Genomic DNA, 13,949 nt, shown 5'->3' with positions numbered 1-13,949 from the left:
AATCCAGGCAGAGGCTCCTGCTCCAAGCTTGGACTTGAGCCCAAGACAGGCATGAGGGAGCAGCAGTTCCTCCCTCCAAGGGAGAGGGTGTCAGCAGCAGGTCGGTGTGACGGCTTTCTTTCCCGATCCCACCAACCTCACATGTGAGGTTATTTCTCATTCCTGAGCACCCCGGGCCTGTGGAGTCTATGTATTTCTGCCCCACACCTATGGCCCTCGCAGACCTGCCTTCAAACAGCAGCGTCCACGCTGTCTGTCCCTCAAGCCCTGACCTTCAGCACAATCTCTCTTACTCAATCAAGAATGCCCATATCGAGAGCTCACAGTCCATGGCCACCCAAGGCATAGAGATGATGATCACTTGCCCCAGGTCACACGGTAAATAAGGGACTGGATTGCAGGTTTCGGAACCAGGCTGCCCATCACTCCCTGGCGACTGTCACCGGGCAGTGGCCCTTTCAGGGAGATACTTATGTGTGCACAGAGCAAGGCACACACACAGGCCTCCCAGACATGTGCTTGGAGCTCTGTACACAGCACGGGATGCACACCTACAGAGAGCTGTGCAGCTAGGCATGTGCTAACATACATGGGCCCACATCCCTGCACACATGCACACGCACCTTGCTGGCAGCACTCCAGCACTTCTCAAATGCCAACACTCAGGCAACCGAATGAGATGCCTCTAAGTTCCCAAGTGCCCCCAGCAGACATACGTGGAAGCCACCTCCAGCCTGGAGCTAAGGTCTAGAGAGAACCACTGCAGGGCAGCCCCTAACCCATGAGATACTTCCTATGCTCAAGGCCCATGTTGAGGCTGGATGCCCCATCCAGGCATCTGCTCCCACTCCTTCCGGCTTGCTGCAGGCAGATAGATAGTGGAGAAGCCCTCCCACCCTAGCTCAGGCCAGTTTCCACCTGAGGCTTCTGCCTCCCCTGGGTAGGCTCCTGTTTTGCCTCCCACCCCACCCTTTCCTGTCCCTCAGTGTCTCCCACACTGTGAGCCCAGGGGTTAACCAGCAAACAGGCTGGCGAAGGTGGCTTCTTGTGCAGGTCTGGAGGTCCCATCTCCAGCCTCGAATGGGATGTCACCTGCACAAGCCAGTCAAGTCCCCACCATGCAGACGCACAGGTGTTGTCTTGCAAGGTGGCAGGACACTGTTGATCCTGGTATTGTCTAGAGAAATGTGATGCAAACAGGGCCTGCAGGTCCATGCGAATATGCCCCTTGCTCTCTGAGCAGCAAATCCTGCTTTCCTGGGTCCCTTGGGCTTCCTCCTGGACACCAGGACCTTCCCAAGAGCGAGAAAAACAGCACAGCTCACAGAGGACACCAGTCATACGCGTGTGGCGTCACAGAAGGACTCCTAGGGAGAGGTGGGGCTGCAGCCAGCACTCCCTAGTTCCTGAGCCTCTGCCTACCAACACCTCCATCCAAAGGGCCCCTTCCCACCCCCAGAAGAGTGGAGCCTCCTTAAGGAAAGGGGGTGACCTACATTGGGAAGCTGGGAGAGCAGCTGCTGCGGCAGGCGCTGACAGCTGCTGAAATAAATTCACAGTCTGGGAGGGAAGTCCCTACCCAGGGTGCAGCATGGCGGACAGCGAGATCTCCTGTCTCCAAGTCCCATGGCCTCATCCACTCTGGATGCTGGGCCTGCTCCTGACCCAGTCCTAGAGACAGGGAGACCAAAGATGAGGGGCTAGGCCTCCACAGAATCCCTGGCCTCCCTTCCAGAGAGAGCCAGGATGGGAGAATGAGGCTGAGGAGCTCAAAGCAGTCCAATGAGGAACTCTGGAGGGCCAGAAACACGGGCCTTTGAGTGTAGCCCATTGCAACTCAAAGTGCGGTCCATGGATCAGCAGCATTGGTCTAGCTCGGGAGCCTTGTAAGAAGGCAGGCTCAGGTCCCACCCAGAATGACTGAGTCAGAATCTGCATTTTAACAAGATCCCCAGGTGGTTTTCATGCATATTCGAGTTTTATGCTATGAGGCCGGGCACTTCTCAGCAGGGCGAATGGTCACCGAGGAGACCGTGCTGGCCTGTCCCTGAGCCTCCAGGACCCACTGAGAGGTTAACTGGGACCTGGGGAGAAAAAATTACCACAGTCACAAACCTGTGTAGTTTTCTTAATCCTTGTAACAACTCTCTGGGGTTCGTGTTCTTGTTACTATCATTTTGCAGATGTAGGAAACTGAGGCAACAGAAATTAATTAACTCGCCTAAAGTTAGGCAAATGGAATCATATGGATCTGAGCCCGAGCTCTCTGGCTCCTAACTCAGTTGTCTGTCTGCTTACACGTGGGGGTTACTTGTGCAGGAAAGGCACAGGTAGGAAAGGAAGACATCGCCTTTCCTCGGAACAGCCCTCTGCAGTGTCCACGGCAGTGCCTGATCCACTCTCGCTGGAGCTGAGAAGGCAGCTGTTTTTGTCCCCACTGCCCTGATGAAGGAACAGACTTTGTGACTTGCTGGACTGAGATGCAAGCAAGCCAAGTTCTCCTCTTCCCAGCCTCCCTTCTTGAAGTCCTGGGAGGCCCAGATCTTACAGAGGGTGGAGGGGGCTTTCTAGAAACCTTTCTGGCTGGGGGTTGTGTGCTGAGGTGAGGGGAGTAGGCCGGAGCTCTGCTGTGGGGGAGTCAAGGCTGGGGAGGCCATGGGGGAGCAAGAGGCCCCAGTAGGAGCAGGGGGTTCCACGTGCAGAGCTGAGTGGGCTGCAGCCACCCCTAGAGACTGGGAGTGGGAGCTGCCTCCCTGCTAGCGCCCCACCCGGCCCCTCAGAGCATGGAACAGCCGGCACGCACTCACTCACTGCAGAGAGCTAGGTTGGGACGGCAGGAGCCTGGACCGCTCCATGCACCATGCCCCTTCCATTTCTCCTCAGATGGAGGTTAATTAATCTCGTCTCAGACTCTAGCTAGAAACCTCCAGCACACTCACCACAGACCTGGTGTCCGCGCCCTTCCTCTCACGCTTCTGCTCATGTCTATCCCTCCACATCAAGCATCCAAGGCATGCAGCCAGATAATGCCCATCGGGCCTCCACCTCTGAATTCCTGACTCCTGGGCCGTCACGCTAGCCCTAAGGTGCACCCACTCCCCTGGCATCTCCCCTTGGTCAAGGGTCCCTGACTCAAGACAAGGCCTCCACACCCCTCAGCATGGAAGAGTCACAGGACTCAGGGGTAAAAGGGCCATTGGCAGCCTACTCAGCCACCCCCTTCACTCTGCAGAGGGCCAGAGAGAGGCAGAGCCAGCACTGGGCCCACGCCCTGGGCCTGCAGGGGCAGTGCCCTTCCGCCAACCCCAGGAAGGCTGAGAGGGAGCCCGGAGAGTGGGCAGCCAGAGCCCTGGGCCAAAGACAGCCCGAGATTCCATATGCCTAGGACGCAGGGAGGCCGTCTAGACTGGGCTTCCCTTGCTGCTGCCCATCTGGGCACCCAGGCCCGCTAGGACACATGCTCGATCTCTTTCCTGCCCATCACCCCCATCACACACACTGCCCAGGCAGCAAGGAACTAGGTTTTTACAATCTCTATATTTGTACTTGGAACAGCCATATGCCCTCCTGGTTCATTTTAAAACACATGCCCCATCCTCACCCCCAGCCTCCTGCACCCCCGTTTTCTTGTCAGATATTCCCCATCTCAAACAGACCCTCTGGGAAGCACAGCAGAGAAGCCTCCTGAGTGACTCCTCATGGGAGCTGCTCCCTGACATGAGGGAGGCTCAGGTGTCCACTGGGCCCTGGGGCTGGGCTCAGGGTGGTGTCCCCAGGCAGGGCGCAGGGGAAGCCTGGCTGGGGGAAGAAGGAGGAAGACCAGAGGGTCAGACGGCCTCTATGCTGGCTCCTTCCTCCTCTGCCCATCCCCAGAGCTCCCAGACACCCCCAACCATCACATACACGCCGTCCCCTCCTCCTTCCTACACTGCCCACTGAGGCCAAAACAGCCCAGAGGCGCCCCCTGGGCTCTGGTGCCTGGGAAATGGGAGCAGGATTTGCTCCTCCTGGGCCCAGACAAGCTTCCGTCAAACCCCAAAGACACCAGATCGGCAACTTAAGCAGCCTCTCTCCTTCCCCCTCCCCACGGGCCTGGCTTTCCTGGTCTCCCTCTTTTGGCAGTGCTGAGACTTTCTTTCTGCCGGTGGGGAGGTGGGGGTGGGAAGAGCTGGGCTCTTCTTGGCAGCTCGGAAGCTGCTGTCGGGTTTCCCTACCAGCTGGACTTCCCCCGCCTCAGCTCCACGTGCTTGGCTCCCTCCCCGCCCCCACCTGAGGCAGTTATCTAAGCTGCAGGGGTGTCATCTGAGTCACAAAGAGGCACTGCCCAAGTAGCCCTGACAGCCAGGTGCCAACACCCCCCAGAAATGTGGACAGCTTGGGGGTAGGAGAGAGACAGAGCCACCAACTGGAAGCCAGCCCCGGACCTGCGGGGAGGTGCAGGAATATGAACTTCTGACTCCTGGTCAGGCTGCTCCCCTCTCCAGCACTGTTCAAATGGGCCAGGGGGATTGGGAGTGACTGTCCTGCTCTACTCAGGGGGTCCATGCCCCCTGCCTGGGTCAAGAAGCCAGGCAGGCCTGGCCCCGCTGTGTACCCCCAACCCAAGCTCAGTGCACAGCCCCCCCTAAGGCTCCCTGACCCATTTGCAGATGAACGGTTGGGTGTACAGCCGCGGGACACCCCAGCAGGTTCTCGCAGGCCTGATTTTCCTGCCTTGCCCTTGGGCTAGCAGGGAAGGGCTGCAATACTCCTCTCTCTTGCCCACTCCCAGCCTCACCCTCACCAGGGAGGCTTCATGCACAGCCAAGTGGACCGATGCTCATCTGGGGGAGGGTTCCTCCACACCCTTGTCCAAGGACAGTCACCTGCAGGCAAGCTATGGGGAGGCCCAGGCCCTGGGTCTGTGCCCATGCCTCTGACACCCAGGCCCTCCACCCTGCCACCCTCCACCCCAAGCCTTCCTCTGATCTGGCCCTGTCCCCAGCACCCGGCTGCCATCCCACCTGCTTCCCATGACCCCTGAGTTTCTTGGGGCTGTCTGTGCAGAGCCAGGCACAACGACAGCACAAGGCTCTTGGCTGCTTCTTCCGTGCTGCAGGGACCGTTTCTCTGCCACCCGGGACTGTCATCTGGCGCCAGCGCTGCCCTCCTCCCCACTTCCCAGCAGAATCCACAGCTCTTGTCCCCAGCGCTGTGGGCTCAGAGTTCCCGGTGTCGTGCACCTTTGGGATGCTCTGGTGCCTGAGCCTGAGCTGCTTCTTGGCCCCAGCAATTGCCCCAGGGTAGGAAGCAACTGCAGCTATTCCTGCAGGGCAGAGATGGCCGGTCCCCACTTCACATGCCCGGACCACCCCCCGTCCCCACCAACCCTCCATTCCTTCCTACCAGTCACTTGGCACTCACCGTCTTTACTCTGACCGCAAACGCCTTCAATCAGGTGGCTCTCAACCCTCCAGTAAGACCCTCCTGGGATTCCTAGAGAAATCCAGACACCACCGGCAGGCAGAGCGCAGTGGGCACTGATGCCAGAGTCTCCACTCAGCGGGAGCAGGGGCTGGCACGCAGCACACAGCACCGGGAGGTGGAATGCTGGCGGCAGGCAGGGGACTGCTGGGTCAGTCACAAACTGAGAAGGAAAGAGAGGGATGGAGGGAGAGAGAGAGGAGAGAGGGAAGAAAGGGGCGAGGGAGGAGAGCGCGCGTGTGCGTGAGCGACGAGCCAGAGCAGAGCGGGGAGTGACAGCTGGGGTGCATCTGTGATGACAGCGGCAGCAGCACACACAGGCACACAACAGAGGTGGCTCGGCCGCAAGGGCAGTGCTCACCCTGGCCACGCTCACGTTTCAGTGGAAAAAGGCGCCTGTGGATGAATCGCTGCCGACCCCAGGGAGGAGGAAAGCTGTTTCACCACCACCTCCATCTTCCATCCTGCGCCTCCAGGCTCTCCCTCACCCCCCCCCCCCAACCGGCTGCACCTGTCTTCTGTGCCTCTCTCCTCTCTTCCCTTCCATCTGGGAAAGAGGGACAGGCGCAGACACTGAGCAAGCGGCTGCCTTTTGTTCCCATTGAGGCCCCCCCAGGAAGCTGGTCTTTCTCCTATTTTAGAGACATGCGAGGCAGAGTCTCCCATCCTGCCTGAGAGAAGGAAAAACCGAACCCTCCTCTCAGTCATACAAAAGAAGGGTGCACAGGGATGTCCATGTGCCAGATGGCCCTACAGGAAAGGGCCCTGAGCCCCCACAAAGCCAGGGATCACATGGTCATGCAGAGGTCACTGAGCCTCAGGGTCTGACCACCCCAGGCCAGGACTACTTTAGGAAGCAGAATACCAGAGTTGGCAGCTGGGAGCTTGGGCACAGGGCAGCCTGCAGCAGCTGCTTGCAGACCTTTCTCAGTGCCAGGGACGAGCTTGGCTTCTCAGGGCTCCTTGCTCTTATCTGTGATGGGTCAGGCATGAGAAGGGAAGAGACTGTCATTCAAGAACTTGGAGGCCTCTTTCTTAACCAATCAGGACAAAGCAAGTCAGAAAAATTGATATCCTAAGAGATGGGAGGTGGCTGATCTGAAGGCCAAGTGAGTCAGGGACCAACCTAGAAGGAAGCCAGGGCCCCCCCCAGCCTGGAGCACGAACCCTAAATCCCCCTTCCTTTGCGTCCACTGCCTGTAGACAGATGAAGCAGTGTGCTAGCAATATATCACCGTGTCCTATGTCCCTCTTCCATTTTGCCTGCTTTCCTGGGAGGATTCATAACCAGGACTGGGGTGGGGGTAGAGGAACCCCCTGGACTCAGGATGTCCCTAGAAGGATGCTCCTGCACACTCCTTTCCGTCTGTTCTGCTGGGCCCCCGGGCAGCACAAGGCTTCAGCTGCAGTGTCTTTTCTCTCTGGGGAATCCCCTGCCTCTCACCTCTCATGTTGGTGCCTCCCACACATCCCACTTTCAAGCTAAGGAGGCTCCCACCTCCCCGTAAACACACTTCCTGCTTCTCCATCTCCATGAAAGCGTGGCCTTCCCTGAAAGCGTGGCCTTCCCTGGGCCTGCAATGCTCTCCCGCCCTTAGGTGGCTTCCCCCTTCCTTAAAATCTCAACCAGAATGTCACCTGCAAGGCGACGTTTCCCCAGAATACCACAGGACTGGCCCTGCTCCTCCTCTGATCTCTGGTATTCTCTTTGGGCCACCCTCACATTGTGCAGAGGCTTTCCGTGGTCTGCTTCATCTCCTTCCCGACACAGAGCTGTTCAAGCAGAGGGACCGGCCTCACCTGTTCCGTGTCCTTCAGGCCCCAGCACCTTTGTGTCAACTGAGTGAGGAATGGAGGACATGAAAGAGCTCAAGACTGGGCATCAGGGGACCCAGACTCCAGACTCTGTTGCTCAGTGACTAGCTAGCTAGTGAGTTCACTCAGCAGCCCTGGGCCTTGCTGGCTGGGATTCCTGCCCTGCAGAATGAGGAGATGGGTTGAGATCTCTGGTCTCCCTTCTGGCACTGGCCTTCTGTGACCTAAGTATTCACTGTGCACCTGCCGGGTCCGCAGCATGTGTTACAAAAGATGATCCCTCTCATGCCCCACAGTCCCCATCCCGTGCAACACACAGTCTCCCGGTGAGGTTTTCAAGACAGAGGAGGAGGAAAGAGAAGTAGATACAAGGGCTGGGAGGGCAAAGCTGGAGCTTCTGACTCCTGGCACCACAGCACTCAACAGTGTGCAAACTCATATGTTCATGTGCATGCTATGTGTGTGCATGTGTGTGTACGTGTGTGCATGTGTATGGTGTGCATGCGTGTGCAGGTGTGTGTGCATGCATGTGTGTCTGTGTGTGCATGTATGTGTGTGTGCATGTGCAGCTGTTTGGTTTTGCCATCTGTGATGACACAGCAGCACCAAGGTGACAGTCTGCGTGCAGAGCAAAGATGTACATCTTGATAAGCCGCTTGCCGGCCTGGCCTTATTGAGGCTCTTTGTTATGTTGTCGGCCAGCGGAGCTGAGCTGAGATCTTACAGGAAAGCTGCATGGAGGAAGGCACGAGATCAATGTGGAGAGGCAGGCCAGAGAGGGAAGGCAGGGGACAGCCCGGAGAGGGAGGACAGGAGGGAGGGAAGGGATTCAGGCCAGCTGGGGCAGGAAGGGGTCTGAGATTTGTCTTCCTCTTTCAGGTCACGACAGACCCCCTGGGGACCAACGTCGGGGTCTAAAACAGGGGCCCAGCATGCACAGGCATGAGGGAAGTTTTCCTGATAACTCCCAGGAAAGCAACCGGAAAAGCCGAGTGCCTTGCATTCCCTCAGGCCCTTGGCCTGAATTTCTCTTCACCGAAAGGTGTGAGCTTGTCTGCAAACATAATATCATAAGGTGTTGTCTCCTACACACAGCTGGCTAGCAGGAGATGATGGGAGGAAGGGCAGTCCTCCCACAAGTAGCCACTCACCTGAATGAGCAGAGCAGGGATCCTGGGGGAGAAGACTCGGTTCCCTGGGTGTCTGGAATGGAAAAGCACAACTTGGGTTGTGGGACAGGAGTTGATAGAAGGATTCAGTATGATGCAAGCCAAAGGGTGCAAGCATCTGGGCACCGCAGAACACTGTTGACTCACTGGTAAATATATTTCCGTGCCTCACCGCCTTTATTCCCCATACCACATCTTGTCTTCAACATCCTACAGTTCTTGCCATAAGGAAGTTCTTCTTCGTGTCTCACTTAAATCCCCATTCCTCAGTGGATTGCCTCCGAGGTCTTCAAGGGACCCAGAGCACAGCTAAAGCTCCAGGATCTCAAGTTCAGGGACAGTGAGAAGGCACAGCAAAATGGAGAGGAAGGAGATCAGCAAGGCCCCTGAAGCTTGGAGGGAAGGGACAGTGAGACCTGCTAGAATTCTGCTTCCCTGTCAAGTGGCTGGCTCAAATTGAATTAGCTTACATAGCTCAAGAACAATGTATGGAGCCACACTGTGATAGGAACGGCTTCTAGGTGCTGGGCATCAAAACTCAATCCCCTGCCTGGTATTAGCCCCAGACAGACAATAAATGAGAAATCAAATAGATGAACAAATCATGTCACTTAGAAAATTAAACAAGTAATGAGATAGAGACTGAAAGGTGGTGGCGGAGGGGGAACCTGCTTTATCTCGGGAGGCCAGGGACAGCCACTCTAGGAGATGATGTTGGGCTGAGACCTGATCATGGGAAGGAGCCAGCCATGTAAAATTCTAGGGGAAGAGCATTCCAGGAGGAGAAAACAGTTGGTACAAATGCCCTGGGGTGAGAATGAGCTTAATATGTTTGAGAGATGAAGTGTTTCTGGTTGAAATGAGAGAAATCAGCAGGGCCAGTTCATGTGGCCATCTTACAAGTTTAGATTTTAAGATCAATGGGGGCCAGGTGCGATGACTCACGCCTGTAATTTCTGAAGTGTTCAGCACTTTGGGAGACTGAGGCGGGTAGATCACTTGAGGTCAGGAGTTTGAGACCAGCCTGGCCAACGTGGTGAAACCCCATCTCTACCAGAAATACAAAAATTAGCTATGCATGGTGTCACATGCACCTGTAATCCTAGCTACCCGGGAAGCTGAGGCAGGAGAAACAGTTGAACCCGGGAGGCAGAGGTTGCAATGAGCTGAGATCATGCCACTGCGCTCCAGCCTGGGTGACAGAGTGAGACACCGTCTCAAAAAAACAAAACGAAAAAGAGCAATGGGATGACATTAGAGGGTTTTAAGCCAGGGAGTGGTGTGATTCGATCTTCAGAAAGATCACTCTTGCGGCTTTGTGGAGAATGGATTAGAGAGAGGTGGGGTGGAAAGCGGTGGACAGCTCGGGGGTGCTTGCATTAATCCAAGTGAGGGCAATGTTGGCTTGGCCAAGGGTGGTAACCATGGAGATGGAGGGAAGCGGACAGATTTATAAAATGTTGGCACTAAGGTGTGCAGACCTTAGATGGGAGGAGGGAAAATGATAGCAATCAGGTAGAAAATGTGTTGTGAAATGGAGACGTCTCAAGCAGGGTCAGGTTTGGGGAAGAACATGGCAAGTTCAAAGTGAGAGGTGAAGCCAGCTGGACTTCTTGGGTCTAGTGGGGACTTTGAGAACTTTTTTATCTTACAAGAGGATTGTAAAACACACTCATTAGCGTTCTGTGACCCAAGGGCAGAGGACATGCCAATAGGCGGTTGCAATGCCCTAAATTTCGCAAAGGACACCAAGGCAAGACACACAGCTTGCCTTGGAGGAGCTTGGAATGGAACCAAGTGGGGGAAAATCTGCTCTGTGCCCTGCTCCCCCCATTTCTGCCCGAGGAAACTCAAAACCTACACCCCCACCCTCTCCAGATTCCCCATGTTAGAATCATAGAATTTCTTCCAGCTCAGAAATCTCATGATTCTATGCGACTTGACACTGAGCCATCCAATGGAAAGGCAGAGTCTCATTCTAGGAACAATGTGAGACCTCTTTGACCACAGAGGCCAAGGGCAGGATGGAGGAAACTCTCTTCCATCCCAAAGAGTGGGTCGTTCTGAACACTGGCATGATTCACTCTGATGATCCTCTTTCATTCAGCCTTTTCTGAAAGAAATCTGTCTAAAATGAATATCTAGGGTGGTCTTATAAGGGAAAAGAAGGAGAAGAGACTGAGGGGTCCCTGCAACCTTAGAGGGGCACATGAGCAGGAGGAGGAGCATGACCGTGCTAGGCCCTGAGCACACCTCACCTGCTGCTGTGCACTGTGTCTGCAGCTCTCACCTTTGTCATGAGCCAACAAATGGGTCTACCCATCCCCTTCCAGCCCACTCCTTCCAGCCACCTGGACCTCAGAGCAACAAAGACACCCCCAAAGAACTCAAATGTTCCCATATCATAGGACCTGTTCAAGAAGGCCAGCCAGCCAGGGTACCACCCCAGGATTGCCGGGAGACTCCAAGGGAGGGGAGGGGCCTCTCAGGGTCTCGGTTTCTTCATCTGCAAACTCAGATTAGCTCCAGAATAACACTGTCCAAAACAGTGGCCAACAACCATACGTGGCTATTTAAATTTAAGTTAATTAAAATTAAAATGTTTTAAAATGCAGGTCCTCAGGCGTGCTAGCCACACTCTGAGTTCTCAGTAGCCACGTGTGGCTACTGGCTACTGTTTAGGACAGCACAGCTGTAGGCCATCTTCATCATCTTAGAAGGTTCAGTGGGTAAGGCTTAGGACAGGGGTTCCCTAAATATGGTGCCGGTACTAGCAGCATCGGCCACCCCTGGGAACACTTCAGAAATTCTCAGGCCCACCCTGGAGCCCCTGAAGGAGAAACTCTGGGGGTGGGGTTCTAACAAACCTTCCAGGCGATTGTGATGCACGCTGAAATTTAAAAACCAAGGCTCTAGTCTGGAGTGACAGCCTCACACATTATCTCACTTGAGCCTCAACAATCTTATGCTCCTTCTGCCCTTCTAGGGGAAGTAGAACTGTGACTCATCTTGCAGCTGAGAAGACAAAATTCAAAGATCACAACCCTGGAAAACGCAGGGCTGGACCTCTGGCCTGTCACCCTTCCCTGCTCTCATTTTACCCATCAAATTTCTCTAAGATCATTCCAGATTGAAAAAACGAAAACACAATTCTGTATCTCTGTGCCGTATTGGAACTCCCGCCAGCTGGGTACTGGAGAAGTAGGAATGATTGTGATGGACACAGCGTAATGGTTAAGAAGACACATCTGCTCACGTTTCACAGATGAGGAAACTGGAGCCTGAGTAGAGAGCGGCTTGCCTGTGCCCGCCGCTCCTTCCCGACCGCCAGGACTCAGTCAGGGATAGGTAGGCCCAGGCTGCAGTCCTGCTTCTGTTATTAACAAGCTGGTGACTTGGGCAAGCCATGTGACTCTGAAAAGCCACCATTTCTTCAGCTTGGAAAGTCAGAATAATAATAGGATTGGCCTGCTGTGGGATTCAATACACTCATGCATGTGAGGTGCCGGACACGTTCTAAGCGCCCAGCGCAGTTTTGATATTATTATACCAGACACTAGGAAGCTGGCCTAGTTTTGAAATTCTTCTTCTTTTCAATATAACCTGCCTCTTCTTTCTATTCGTTGGCCCCAAGTTTTCCTGGAGCTCTTTGTCCCAGATTTCTCTTGATATGTAAGCACCCGTTTGGGTTCTCCAAGCCTATTTGGGAACCAGAAAGGCAAGGGTGGCCCTTGTAAGCAGTCATCAAAAGAGAACTCTTTGCCAGCTGGTGGTGCCTGTAGTTTCCTGGAACCTGCCTGCAGCCCCGGACAAATCCGATCCTGGCTTTGAGCTGGAAAAGAGCCTCCTTATAAAGCGGGGAAGAGCCTGAGCAGGCAGAGGGTATGAAAGAAATGGTTACACCAGGTTCAGATCCAAGGAGCCCATGAGTTGCTAGGGCAATGGCCCTGAATTCCAGTCTCCGGGCGCCACTCTTGGTCATGTGATTTGGTCAAAAGGGTGGGTCTCTCTGGCCTCTATATTCCCATCTACGGGAAAGGGGAGACTGAGCTGTCCCATCCACCGGCCTTGAGTTCCCAGAGATCTAGGATGAATCTGCTCTCATTGTTCTCTGGAACGGGAGCCTCATCGCTGCTGGGCTGCCGTCTCTCTTCTTCCCCCACCCCTCCCGCTCCCCAGGAACCTCAGTGGCACTCTGCCCTCTGACTCAGTCCTGCCGTCTGCTGCTGTCTCTCTCCTCAATCCCGGCGGAAGCACCTCCTCTCTTTAACTCGACTCTGTTTTTTTCTCTCCCTGTCTCTTCCCTGGCCTTCCCCTCTCTCTTCCTGCCCTGTAGCCGTGGGCGTCCAAATGAAGCTGGAATTCCTCCAGCGCAAATTCTGGGCGGCAACACGGCAGGTAGGTGTCAACGCGGCAGGTAGGTGTGATGTCAGGCCAGGTCGGGTGGGGAACTCACCCTGCTTCCCTGGGTGTAGACCCTCCGCATCCCCTTGGATGCTCCACAGCCTTGAGACTCTCAGGATGCCCTCCCAGCCCCCTCCCGCTTCTCAGCCCCTCACTCCCCAGCCTGCAGGCCGGGCCTCAGCGCTGGTCCCCAGCCCCTCCCAGCCCAGTGATGGGGGGCACGACCCAGAGTCACCCCCTCTCGCCATCCCAAAGTCACTGGCTCGCCTCCCCCCTGCAGAAGGAGAGCCATCTCACTCCACTCTCCAAAGTCCAGGGTCCGGGCCCTGATGGCTGGCAAGAGATGCCAGAGATGACAGCGGTTTCTGGCCGAGAACTCCCAGCTCTGCCTGGCCTGGTCCTGTCCGTTCTACTGGCTCCTTTCCCCTCTGCTTCCCCAGAGCCCTCAGGTCCCTCTGGGCTTCTGAGCTGCCCCCATCACCTCCCTCAAGCTCCCTCAGCCCCAGTGTCCTGCAACGCCGACCCCCTCGGCCCCCATCACTCATTGCTGTGGCCTGGCTTTGGGCAAGTGCAGGGAGCCCAAGAATGAATGGGGAGGGATGGAGGGCAGGGGGCTGCGGTCACCCTCCGCCTCACCGGACAGCCAGTGCAGAGTCCACAAAGCCCCCTTCCCACACCAGCATTGAAGCCCGGGGGCTGCAGGGCCTGCACCTCTAGAAGGGCTACCTGGGCCACTCCACCAGCCAGGGCCTGCAACATGCAGCACCCACAGGCCACATGCCACACACACAGAGCTAACACACACCATACGCATGTACCCTCCGCATACAGACACACATGCACACACCTCACACATGTGCTCTCCGCATACGACACACACCCCACACCCCACACACATGCCCTCTGCATACAGATACACACCCCATGCACACATGCACACACACTGCAAACGTACCCCACACACAGTGCTCCCACTTACACGCGCCATTTCTACCACACACATGCATGCGGTCTCCACATTCAGTCTCTCCTCTTCCTTCCAGTGCAGCACTGTGGACGGGCCGTGCACACAGAGCTGTGAGGACAGTGTAAGTTCTG

At 55.7% G+C, this 13,949-nt stretch overlaps 1 protein-coding gene across 1 annotated transcript in view; it reads left to right on the top strand.

Annotated features, from left to right (window-relative positions):
• The window catches only part of CACNA2D4 (calcium voltage-gated channel auxiliary subunit alpha2delta 4), a 130,605-nt gene that overhangs the window by 97,545 nt on the left and 19,111 nt on the right, over positions 1-13,949 (top strand). The window contains exons 27-28 of the mRNA XM_010363565.2: positions 12,784-12,845; positions 13,895-13,939. Coding sequence (XP_010361867.1) covers positions 12,784-12,845; positions 13,895-13,939 — 107 coding nt within the window. The remainder of the gene's footprint in view (positions 1-12,783; positions 12,846-13,894; positions 13,940-13,949) is intronic.

This window comes from Rhinopithecus roxellana, chromosome 10 (genome assembly GCF_007565055.1).
Source record: "Rhinopithecus roxellana isolate Shanxi Qingling chromosome 10, ASM756505v1, whole genome shotgun sequence".
NCBI classification, from domain to species: domain Eukaryota; kingdom Metazoa; phylum Chordata; class Mammalia; order Primates; family Cercopithecidae; genus Rhinopithecus; species Rhinopithecus roxellana.
The sequence above is the reverse complement of the archived record's forward strand: the minus strand, read 5'-3'. Positions and strand labels throughout refer to the sequence as shown.